The sequence below is a fragment of the Penaeus vannamei genome, chromosome 11 (assembly GCF_042767895.1).
Source record: "Penaeus vannamei isolate JL-2024 chromosome 11, ASM4276789v1, whole genome shotgun sequence".
In the NCBI taxonomy this organism is placed as follows: domain Eukaryota; kingdom Metazoa; phylum Arthropoda; class Malacostraca; order Decapoda; family Penaeidae; genus Penaeus; species Penaeus vannamei.
Window position 1 is genome coordinate 2,383,370 of NC_091559.1, and position 13,093 is coordinate 2,396,462.

The 13,093-nt window shown below is 33.7% G+C and overlaps 1 protein-coding gene across 1 annotated transcript in view; it reads left to right on the forward strand.

Moving 5' to 3' along the window:
- LOC113823284 (RING finger protein 17) overlaps positions 1–10,200 on the forward strand; it is a 45,859-nt gene extending 35,659 nt beyond the window's left edge. The window contains exons 21-31 of the mRNA XM_070126850.1: positions 1–43; positions 309–417; positions 550–736; positions 1,234–1,385; positions 4,431–4,574; positions 4,690–4,806; positions 5,142–5,264; positions 6,518–6,794; positions 7,627–7,753; positions 8,814–8,988; positions 9,107–10,200. The exon at positions 1–43 is cut by the window's left edge and continues 115 nt beyond it. Coding sequence (XP_069982951.1) covers positions 1–43; positions 309–417; positions 550–736; positions 1,234–1,385; positions 4,431–4,574; positions 4,690–4,806; positions 5,142–5,264; positions 6,518–6,794; positions 7,627–7,753; positions 8,814–8,988; positions 9,107–9,229 — 1,577 coding nt within the window. The 3' untranslated portion in view covers positions 9,230–10,200. The remainder of the gene's footprint in view (positions 44–308; positions 418–549; positions 737–1,233; positions 1,386–4,430; positions 4,575–4,689; positions 4,807–5,141; positions 5,265–6,517; positions 6,795–7,626; positions 7,754–8,813; positions 8,989–9,106) is intronic.
- The last annotated feature ends 2,893 nt before the right edge of the window (positions 10,201–13,093 follow it).

Below are 13,093 nucleotides of genomic sequence, written 5' to 3' on the forward strand. Positions count from 1 at the left end.
TCAATGAGCTGTTGATAGAGTGTGGTGTAGCATTACCAGCCAAGTACATTGTTGTCGGATGGCTTTTCTCCTTCTTTTCTTTCTTTTCCTTGATGCATTTCTTCACAAGTATTTCATCATATAAACTGTATTTTCACCAAAGAATCTTTTTGTATCTATTCATTGTCTATTTTGGTGAAATGTGTGTATCCAAATAGTTATCATATGATCAACCAGTAATGCTCTGTATTCCAATTCAAAATGTGACATTCTTTGATGTATAGAGTAGGTTTTTGCACACATATATGATAATTGATTTTATTTTACAGATCAGTTCAACCAGATAACTCCATGGTAGCTGAAAAAAGCTGTCTTGCTGATTCAGCATGTACCCTCACCTATGAAAAAGCACTGAGTTGTGAAGACTTTTGTTTGCAGGTAATGTTTCCTTTTTTCAGATTTCTATTAAGATCATATCAATTCAGTAATTTCATGAAAAGAGTAAGTTGGATTTAGCCAAATGACAGCCAATCCATTTTAGGATATTAAAAAAATGGGATATCTTTACAGGAAGCTGAGAGTTTGAGTATCCTTTCAATGTTAGTTGACCAAGAAAAAATGCCTTGTGATACCAAAGAAAACCCATTTGCAAAGTTAAAAGAATGGCCCTCAAGCCCTCTACCTGCTTCCGCCACTTTTAACGCCATCCCTTCATATATTGATTATGAGGGTGTCATCTACCTGCAGCCGGTTGCAAGTGAGTTTTAGATTCAGTAACACTGATTACAGTGACTAAGAGAAGTTATAAATGTGCAGTGAAAGGTCTCTACAAGTAATGTTATGTCTGTGAGCCATGATTTTCATTTAGCATTCAAGAATTACGGTTTTATGATGAATATTTTTCTTCTCCTCTTCCTCTTCATCCCTAAATAAGATAGAGTACTACCTTGTATCTTTTTTGTTTATATAGATAAAAGAATAGGTGCGTATTTTTGTATATTAGATGCTTGCTCTTTTATCATATTTTTAAATGATTTGTTGACCTTATGGGTTAAGGTGCCTGAGTGCTAATCTAGTGTTCAGAGGTTCAAATCTCTGTTGCCACAAGTGGTTAGGACTCTAATTATATTAGTGCAAGGGAAAGTGATGGATTATTATTCACTTCAAAGTTAAATATTTTATTGTAGTTATGTTTGTTTATCACATTACATACAGCATAGGTGAACTACAAGTTTTGATCTCCTCCTTTCTTAGATACACGGAACATTGAGTTAATGCGGGAGAGCCAAACAATACAGTTTACCGGGACAGTTGCAACAGACGAGGACCTATGTTGGAGTCCTGGAGACCCAGTTATTGCCATGTTCCATCTGGATAAAAAGTGGTACAGAGCTACAGTCCTTCAGGCAGGTTTCAAGCTTCCTTTGTTGATATAGTCTGGATAGTCATTTTTCTTTCATTCCTAAAGACCACAATACTTTAGACATTCCTTGCTTTCTCTTGATATGGAGGGCAAGGGTTATAGGGGAATAGATTTTATCATATGGAGTGCCATACATTACAAGAATTCTTATTTAATTCTTACTTTAAAAGTAAAAATAAAAGAGGTTGAAAGGGATGGAGGGATGTGATTGGGTATAGGAGGTTGTCACTGGAAAATAATTGCCCAACAGTACTAGAATAACTTCCTCATAGTTCTTGCCTCCCTTTGATATTTTTAAAAAATCAGGAAAATAGCCTGCCAGTTTTTGAGAGCCTGTGCTTCATTGAGTCTGCTTGTATCAAATGTAAAAAAGTAAAGATTCACTTCCTTGTTTTGTCCTCGGAATGTAGTCATATTTATTATTTTATATTTGCTCTTTTTGTAGTATTTTCTTGATATTAAATTAAATATCGATAAGATTCCTTTCTCATCTTGTTTCTATAATGATTATTTTTGTTCTTATTATATTTTGTCTCTGCATTTTGCACATTTCATTATTTGCATTATTGTTTTAGTTGTTAGTTATGTGATTGTTTTTATTATCATTATTGTTGTTATTAGTAGTAGTAGTAGTATTATAAATATTACTTTTTTTTATTATTATTTTGATAATTGTATCATTGCTATGATGATGATGACAATGATGAGTATTACTATTATTGTATATGTATGTTATTGAGTTGAAAAGAATATATATAAATATCATTTCCTTTCATCATTATCATCATGATTATGAAGCTTATCATTACTCGTGTCTTGTATTTTGATTATTGCTTCTACTGTTATTGTTATTAACCCATTGCATCTGAAAATACAGGCATTAGGCTTACTTGAGTGGCCATTCTGTTGGGCTTACATTTTATTTAATTTAATGTAATGTATTTGCACAGTTGAACACTCATGTGCAGTGACAAGACTCTTTGCCTCCCCTTTATTATGTTATTTTCTCTTTTTTTCTGCATAAGCATTCTTAGCTTTTATGCCATTGTCTTTATTTGTGATTTAATTTGATTTATCCAGATGATGATAGGCTGTTTTCCTTGCAAAGATATTATTCCTCTTTAGGTATTGTATTACTCTGTACAATGATAATAATATTTTGTTATTTGTGTTTCTTCTTCTTCTTGATAATATTCAATTTTCTGTAATACAACTTGTGCCCCTGGTCATGGCGGCTGACCAGGAATAGGATCCTGAGCCACTGTTCTTCCAGTTATAGCTCACAGATGGTATATTTCACACTTGTTTAATGATGGAAATAATGCTGAAGCCCCATTACTAAACACCAAATGAGTCTAATCACCCTCCACAAACTTTGTGTACTTGTGGCGAGTCATTCCTGTCTCCCGCCTTTGGCCAAAATGCTCAAGACAGCAAGTGTGTTTCACCCAGGCTTATAGCCAAATTTTCCCATGTGGCATTTTCACATCACCCACCCCTCGAGCAAGATTTTTTCATGACGTGATAGTTACATCATCCAGTTTGTAGGGTGTGATGCCATGTATATTATTCCATTTATATGGATATAATCATTACTAAATGTAATTATTATAACTATTGTTGTTGGTGTTGTTATTGTTTTTATTGATATTATTACACTTAGTGATTTTGTTATATTTGTTATTATTCTCTCCTTGACATCTTGACACAAAAAGGCCTAGTACAACTGGTAGAACAAGAACCCAGATTCACTTAGGGTAATCTTATGTAACTGGAAACAAAGAATCCATATTTTAACTATTCTTAGTCCTAATCTCTCCCTTGCACTGATCTATGCTTAGATATCTGTCCACAGGAGAAGAGGATATGCATATACAGTAGCTCAGCATATCTTTATTCTGCTGTGGAAGATCTTTCATCTCCCATTCTGAGACAATGGATGAGGGTTCAGTTTGTGGTTAGTGTTTTAGTGCACTTTTGTTTCTTGATAGGTGAGAGTTTAAACACTGGTGCACCTAGTTATTCCTAATGGATGAGGCCAGTGTTATATGCATGTTAGTGCATGTATGTTGCCCATAACACAAGTACTCCCATGGTTCCATTGCCACTTGGCATGCAGATGGGGTAGCTTATGTGTATTTCATCACTGCACAATATACAAAAGTTCCTGTGAAACAGTGCCATACCTCGGGCAACATCTTTCCTTGGTTGGGTCACCTAGGCAGGTGGCCTATCCTGCATCTTCATGGTTTCTGTGGCTTTCCTTTTTATGGTTAGTTCTTTCCTCTGGCAAAGTCATTCCATTGCTCAGGAGTTACTGAATTACAGAGTCTAATCTTTGATTAATAAAATTTCTCTAAGCAAAGAAGAAAATTCAGAACAGAAAGTCTCATCTCCTGTCCATGAAGATGAGGCTACCCCTGGATACCTCCTCATGTATAGTGCATTGGTGTTTCCTTTTCTCCTTTATTCTTTCCCAGTGGTTATATTAGGCTTTTTTGTGTCATACCTTGACAAGGAAGGAGAACGAGTTTAAATGGAACTTTGTTTCTCTGTATGTAAAACTCTGATGCAAATATTTCTCCCATGGAGATCCAGTTTTTGGGAAATGAAGTGTGGATGGACACTGGTGAGGTGAGAGTCCTAAGACATGTTAGCAAATGGATTCTTCTTTTTTTTTTTTTGTGATTGATGCATTGTTTCAACTAAATAGTGCTTCAGTCATATGAATATTGGTTCTGTTCTTACCAATTGCTTGGATGTCCCAGCCCTTTTGCACCAGACATGGATTTTCATGTGTCAGAATGCCTTATGAATGGCATATGATTATTGGTCATAATACATTTTGATGTAATCATAAAGAAAATAAATTTGGAAGAGATAGTAAATTAGTGATTTAAATCCATGTCTGGGGGAATAGTTTTACATATGTATCACTGTTGTGTTGCGCTATTTCAATTGATATATTCTAGTTTCACTTTGAATTTTGCTTTTGCCCTTTTAAATGAAGTTCATTATTTTTCCATAGCGGGAGGAAGATGGAAATGTGAAGGTGCAGTTTATTGACTACGGCAATGAAGAAACAGTGCCATTCAATCAGTTACGGCAAACCATTACCTTTAGCCATATTCCAGTTCAGTGCCATAGAGCTGTGCTGCATGGAATTGTTCCTGTAGGTTCCCTTTTGCTTGCTTTGAAATTTGATTTAGAAATATTTATTATATTTGGTTAATTGTGTATGTTACTTGGTTCACAATCCCATTTCTGTGTATTTTTTCCCCTTTTAGAACTCGCTGAAAGGTAAATGGGAAACAAAACTTCTAGACTTCATTCATAGCACTATAGTCGAAAAAGAGTGTAGAGTACAAGTTATGGAAAAGACAAAAGAGGATGGATTACTCAAGGTGAGAACTTATTTCAACCTATTTGTAAGATGAAAGTTACCCATGAAGTGATTGTGATTGCTGAAGGAATATAGAAAACTATTTCTTTGTTGATTAAAACATAAGCATGTGGTGTTTGATTAGTGAATAGTGCATCATTTATTCAAGTGTCATAGATAATTCTGTAAAGACAACTAAGAACAAAATATAAAAGGATTTTGGTCCTTTCCATAATAATATTTCAAGAAATTGTGAAAAATAGCTACTGTATACTTTTCTCTGAATACCGCAACTGAATTAAATATCTGAATCATGCGAATGCTAACTGGACAATAAGAACCCTTTTCTTTTTTCAGGTGAACTTAGAAATATTGGATGTTGCAATAGATCTGTCATCCTTGTTAGCAGACAAAATGAGAGTGTGCAAGCGAGTGTCAAAGGTCGAGCCTCTACTAGAATATGAAGATAGTGTTGATGTGGTGAGTTTGGAAGTTGATTCTTTGTATATTCTGTGGGTTATATATATTTCTTACTGTCAAGTGTTGGTTATTAGAAGATATTATAATATTATGATTTTTTTTTAGGTTATATTTTCCTTTTTTTTAAGTTTTGTAGGTTATGTTTAAGTGCTTGAGAAACTCCTTTGTATGGAGACTCAAACATTATCTGACAATCCTTACCATTTGCCAGCCACCTACTTTCACTGCCTGAGAAATTAGGTTGTCCACTAAGACTTTTTTCAAACTCAATTCCTGCCAACATTTTCATTCTTTCTTTGCTAATTACCAAATATTTATTATAAGCCCAAACATGTTTCTTAAAACTTGGAATGACCCCCTGTGAGTGTTGTATTGTGCCAAATAGCCCACCATTGAGGTGTCAATCGCAATCAAAATATTGAATCTTGCTTATCAAAGAAGTAGGAGAGAAGATTAGAAATGAACCTTAATTTCATATGAAGTTTTGAAATTAAGATTTTTTTTTATCATCATACTTGTGTGCGGGAATAACTGATTCTTTGTAATATATAAGAAAAGAACAAATATATCTTGATAGTTTCCCCAGTTTGCCCGTAGCTTGTTTAGTAGTTTATAGGTAACATTAGGCACCTAAAAGCTTATATTTTGATACAGTTTTAAAATTATCAAATATTTGAAGGTTTACCTTCACTTTGGGTGCTATTACCTAAAAGTTTTACCAGAGAAATGATATTGCTACTATTGTAGAAAAACAGGTTCTGTCCAATGAGCCAATACTGCAGGAATACTCAAGTTTGATGCTGTCTGCTACTTTGTCCATAATAGCCATGGTATATACATACATGCCACCCAGTGGGAAGTGGTTAAAATGCTAACACAATGAAGCTTAATGCCAGGGCTCTGGCCTTTGCATATGCTGCAAGGCTCCTGGATTGAATAGGATAATAGGCCTACTCGATCTAACTTGATATCCCAATTCCTTGAGTTTCTGGATTTTTTTTTTTTTTTTCCCTCTCTTTCTTTCTTTCTTTTTTTATCATTATCATTAGAAGACATCTAAGAAAAAAAGAAATTGACCCTTGGTGACTAAACATGTGGAGTCATTTACGTGTCAGTAAAACTAATTGACTAAGATCACAGTAGACATGGCATTTATGTACTTGCCATGAATTAATACTTTTGTATTGGAAAATTAGAGTTTATGGCTCCCTAGGCATAAAATGTGTTTAAGGATCAAATTTTATTTTTACCAGGTTGTTGAGAGTGATGTATCACTAGATTCAGTACTGGATTTATCTCTGCCAGTGCCAGCTCTCAAACTGCCAAGTGATCCAAGTGAAATTTTTCCAATCAAAGTCACTGCTATCAAGGATCCCTCGCATGTATATATTGCACCAGTATTTCTCGGCCAAGGACCATTGTCTGCAACACAGAAATTAGCCGAAGAGAATTTTATAGCAAACACAAATTTTATTAAGCAAGCTGCATGTGATATAAAAGCTTACTCAGTCGTATCAAACCCTGTGATAGGTAAGCACTCAGAGAGCCATGTATCTCTCCAGGATAATGTAAATATTCAACTTGCATCTCATCTGAAATACAATCAGACATTACATGACATTATTATGTACATTGGCTTTTAATGGTCATTTTTTCAGTTTTGTGATATTTACCTCACTTTTAAAAGCAGCATATGGCATATTAAAGAGAATTTATGTTTTTGTACAGTTTTAGTTTTTTCTTTAGTCAGTAAATATATGTATTGATATAGTTGAGTGCATTCACATATTACAACTTGCCTTTCATTGAAAGATTATTATTAATTTTATAACATTGGTCACATAGCAAACCATGATGAGACCGTATTGACTTTCTTGGTTTTAGTCAGTGAAATGAGAAGAAACTTCCTTTCATATTCCAACAGAAATGGCTGTTTCTGTACAAGTTCAAACAGTAAAATAGAATTGAGAAGAAACTATATATAGCATATGGGTTTTTTAAAATGCAATAAAATGAAAGCGACATTTGATTATCTCATATCATTTAGCCTCATAAGTATTTAAGTAATTCAATATTAAATTATTTTTTCAATAATTCTTATAGTGTATGAAAAAAGATGCTAATGAATAAAATTAAAATAAATATCAACCGGTTAATACTGTTATATATTAATTTTGTAACAGCATTAGTTGATAAACAAAGTTAATTTTGAAGCTTTTATATCACAATTCATTATAACACTTCAAATGCATACTGGGATGTCTCTTCCATTTCATAAACAGGGAGTTGTGTTTGGGTTATTCTGCAGAGTAAGGTGTCTTAGATCCAAGAGTAATTGACATCTTTTTCCATGTATATATAGGTGAGATGTACCTTGGAAAATCCCTTAGAGGTGAATGGTGCAGAGTGCAGGTTAAAAAGATTGATCCAGCTGGAATTACTGTCCTTTACATAGACATTGGTAATGTTGAGAGGATACCACAAAACTGGTAAGAAAATTTGCTAAGGAGATGTTTGTGAAAAATGGAACACATACAGGTTTTCAATTATACAGTAATACAGTCTTCACTTGTTATAATGGAGTCTGGGTATGCCACAAATTTTGCTGTTCATTAGTACTTTCCCCTTCCTAGATGATACAGACAAGATTTGTAACTCTACCCACCCACTCATATTGTGCCAACTCTATATGTGTTGTTATTGGAGGTGGAACTTACTGCCTGTCTATGATCTATGGCAATAAAATAAAAGGGAGGGGAAAGGATTAGGAAGAGAAAAGTACATGAGGGAGAAATAAAATTTTAGTCAAAGAAAAAGTTTTATGGTATACATGACTTCTTATCTTAATTTAAATTCTTTTACCAAACATTCACCTTGCATTTACCAGCTGTTCCAGCCTTTGAATAGTACAGTCTAAATATGCTGCAAGATGAGAGAGGAAACCAGAAGTTTGCGATAGAAATGTTGTCTTTAAGGAACTTTTTTGTTTTTGTTTTTGTTTTGTTTTTGTTTTCTTTTTGTTTTGTTTATTCTGTATTTATTATTTTTAGCAATGGTGGTAATAGTAGCAATAGTATTAGTAGTGCTTCAGATACTTCCTCTGGATATTAGCTTAATTTACCTTGAGGTATATGTTTACTTAGCAACTTAGTGTCACCGCCCTCCCTCAGGTCCCTTTCTCCCAAGTCCAGTGTCTTTTCTTTAAGCTTACAGTGCTTTATAGTTACTTCTTCATAGGGATACTGCAGTTTATAGAAGTGGATCTACTGTGATAGGCTGATCCTAGGTACCTCACACTGAGAAAGATCAAATTGGGCTACCCAGTACCGGGATAGGCCACAACAGGGTATCATGTACTATGATAGATCACTTGGTATCAAGTACAGGGATAAACACTAGTCATAATGAAACATGTACTAGTAAAATCAAAAGAATGCATCATAATTTTATATTTGAGTTATATGGAATTGGCTTTGTTAAACTGACAGTTATATAAAGTTTACCTAATACCAGAATACCCAACATCATACTTATTTGCTCTTTCAACAGGTTGGTTATATGTCCAAGTGAAGGGAAGAAGATCCCAGCAAATGCCATCTGTGTAAAGTTGCATTGTGTAGAACCACGAGATGGACCTCATGCTCCTTGGGATGAAGATGCTTTGAAGTGTTTAAGCAGTTGCTTCATGCAGTCAGCAGATAAAAAATTCTGTGCTGTAGTTAAGGTATATACATATTTATTTCTTGTTGCTTCTTTTCTTCAGTATGAAAATGTTTTCAGGTTTATATATATAACTTTAAGCATTTTGAGTACTTTATCCAATTTTCTTTTTGTAATTACAGGAAGACGGAAATCTTCCTGTGGTCGAAATCTACAAAGTGGATGAACATGGAACTCGCACCCTGGCCTATGCAGATGCTATATCAGAAGGACATATAGTTCTAGGGGAAGAGATGAAAGAATAATAATTTTTTCATATATACATGTTATAAGAATAATTACAAAATTTCAAAAAACAATTGAATTTGATAATGACTTCAGTTTAAATACAGTGATTTTTTGTCAGTGATCTTTACTAATTAGGAATATGTTTCATTTTCTTACATTTCTAAGACTTTCCTTCCAGCTGTAGAAAAAACTATTAGGATTCAGTGAAATGATGAATATTAATTTTTACTCATTTTTTGTCACAATATTTTATTTCCACTATTTGTATTTACATATATGATCAGATTCATATTGTTTTGTTTCCATTATTTTGTTTACATATTCCCAATGATAATAACGAGTTTATGTAAGATATGTTTTTTCTTCTTCCAAACAAGAGTTACATAGAAAATGTATAAAATTGCCGATTACATAGCAGTGTCGGTTCCAGTGATGGGTGTCTTTTTTAAAAACACATTTTAACAAACAAAATTTGATGATTTTTATTTTATTTATTAACAGTTATACTGATTATTTACTCATTGCTGAATGATTCAGGAATACAAAAAATACTGATTTGTAGATAAGTAATCATGTTTATATTAAGTTACACAGTCACTATTTGCATTTTATAGGAAAAAATAAGTAGAAAAAAGGAAAATTTTACCTATTAACCATTATGATACAGTAAGTAGAAAAGAAATTAAACTTTTTCCTATTAACCTTTATGTTTGGTTATAGTTTGTAATACAAGAAGCTTAGTTTCTTTTTCAATTAGAAAATGTCAATGATGTGGTCACTTGTTTTTGTTAACAAGATGAGACTTTGCTTTCCTTGCAATTTTGTAACATCTGATAATATTTCATATCAAGAGACTAGCTCTATACAAGAACAGCAGTATATAGCTTTGTTTGTGTTTTATGTGTTTGTGATAACTCTTTATAAATCAAAGTATTGAATAAACCCTTTGTGATTTATTTTTGGTTGGCTGTAATAAAAACAGAAAGTACTACTGTTTTATATCTACCCATCTTTAACAAATCATTACAGTAACATAAAATGAATTTATGAGTTTCAGATTTATTATTAAAATTTTGTAACAAGACTAAAGTATGAAAAAACAAAAGTTAGTATTTGCAGTAAGAAAAGCATCAAACAAAGAACTTAATTTACAACTTTGTAAATGTTAAGTGAATTGCAAAATTGTATGTCAAGCACAATCATCTAAAATTTACCGTTTATTGAAAATGCAACACAATATAAATATAAATTTCATAAATTACTGAATTAGTTCATATTTACATTTCAATCACATTCAATCCAGTATAGTAAATTTACAGGTTCAAAGTGCAGCATATTAGATATCAGTGGCACTTGAACCCCGTTACTTTAATCTGAAAAGAAAATCAGCAGAAACCTCGAAACTGATCAGGAGGATCATTATGCTGATAATGCTTACTGTGATAATTTATTAGGGTCAATGAACAGTTTAACTGGAAGGCAATGGCAAAATGTGAACCTAAAAAAGATATTAACAAGTAACAGGTTCAATACTTCAATATTTCAGGTTAATTCAGGTTTGTGATGAAAAAAAAGTGTGCAAAGAGAGTTTTAATGCAGGAATTTGTTGCTATTTTAAATATCACATTTAGTAGTCACTGCAAAAATGATTGATATGGAGCAGTAAATATATTAGTTGAATATTAAAGTAATATTAAACATAAGTATATTACACTATGCCAAACAACCACTTTGACAGTCGCGCCCATATATCAGCAAATGTACACCTGGCCTTTTTCTCATCTGGAATTACCAGTAAATGATTTAGATGCGTTATTTGGAACTAACGACTAAGGCTCCTTGCTACATTTCCCATTGTTTTATTTTAGTTTTTATTTACTAGATATAAATCTTTCATAGTGTAACTTTGATTTTACTTCATAACATGCTGTAAACGGTAAAAAGAAGAAAAAAAAAACACTTGGACGGTTTATTTATACACCGAAAACTTTGATCATGAGTCTCTACATATTATTCATACAATTTGTAGAAAAAAACAATTTCAATTTCACTTCCACCTTCCCTGTGCAATTACTATATAGAAATATAAGTGAGGACTGGACACCTGGGCACAATTACGAGGACTGCGCGGGAGTTCAGGTGTTATAGAAGGGTTGGGATATTCGCTTTGTATTCCATATGTGAAGAAGTCAAGGTGTTAACATGAAATGGTACCAGAAAAAGGAGTAAAACAAACTTATTGTTGAGCTGCCTTTTAATCTCACGTTATTAGTTTAATACTGTGATTCAGTACATCCTCCGGCGTGTATACATTACTTATTTGACGTATTTTAATTCAGTGGCGTGTGAAACATTTACGCTAAACTCGAGATGGTCTATTTAGAGCAAATTGCAAGTTCAGATGATAGCATCAGAATTAAATGTATCCCGTGTGGTACTGTATTATCCATGGCGTCGATTACGTTTGGGTAAATGGATCGCATAGGTGTAGGCCGAGGGTAATTGTAAGATTTTTGCAGGGTGTGTAAAGATGCTGTCACACAAGCACTTTTTCAGTCAATATTTTGACAATTTTATTTAACATCAATACAAACATTCTCGAATATATCTCATGATTTGAGTATGCTTGGCTGAAAAAGTTGACGCTAAGGTTTTCAGACGGAAACGATCGTTATCGTCTGACTGGAAAATCGACAATTCGCTCAAAAATTGACAAAATTTCAGAAAATTGTTAAAGATTGACGGAAAAAGAGCTAGTGTGACAGCACCTTAAGTATGACTGACGGGCGTGATGATATATTGTCCGGTGGGAAAATCATCTACCACGAGGCTTCTGATCGTTCAAAGTCATTGGAAACTCGACCTGTTATGGATAATAAGCTATTCTTTGTAAATTCATTGCCGGTGTCCATTGCTATGTTCAAAATATGTTTCTCTCTGTCTTTATATTTGTGTCTTTGTCTGCGTCCGTCTGTCTATCTGCCTGCCTTTATTTATCAGTCTCTCTCTCTCTCTCTCTCTCTCTCTCTCTCTCTCTCTCTCTCTCTCTCTCTCTCTCTCTCTCTCTCTCTCTCTCTCTCTCTCTCTCTCTCTAATAGGTCAATGATATACATAAAAAGAAAGCTTGAGCTATAAGGACTGTTCCTGAGGTACACCCAAAAATTTTGTTTTATGAGGGAAAAGAGCTTCCTTGAGAAAAATAAGCGACCTCAATTAACTAGTTGAGTCTGTCCTAAGAAATGGTTACGGCGACCAGTTTGGTAAAAGCCCGATGTTTTGTGACTGACAAAATATATAATTATAGTCTGTCACTATTTTCTGCATCTGTAACTGTAGAGCAGGGGTTTTCAATCTGGGGGCCATGACCCCCAGGGGCGCCATGGAGTACTTTTTAGGGAGCCATCGAGGAATTTGAAAATTACGACGTCGAAATAAACTGAATTTAATCTCATAATCTACATACAATTATTGTACATATCAAGGCACTGGAATTTTTCCACAAATTGTTCTTGTCATATAGCCACTGACACCATTACACTTTACAATTAGTACAGACTGAATCTGAAAAGATGACAATCACTGAACGTGGCCATGGAGATTATTATATCTTGGTCGGGGGACACAGCCTAATCAATGTTAGGAATCACTGCTGCGGAGTTTCCGAGGAAAGTCATGAACTGTTAATACTAAATGCTTACATTATTATTAAAGTATATTTGGGGTACTATATTTAAAAATGCCAGTAAAATATCATAGGCAAGTACAGGGTAATTGGTAACAGCCTATGGTTAAGGTGTTCTTTAGCTCTGAAATAGGTGCCACTGCCATATACTAAATAACCAGGTAAATGTCCAGAAATCTGATTTACGTTTGGAATGAAT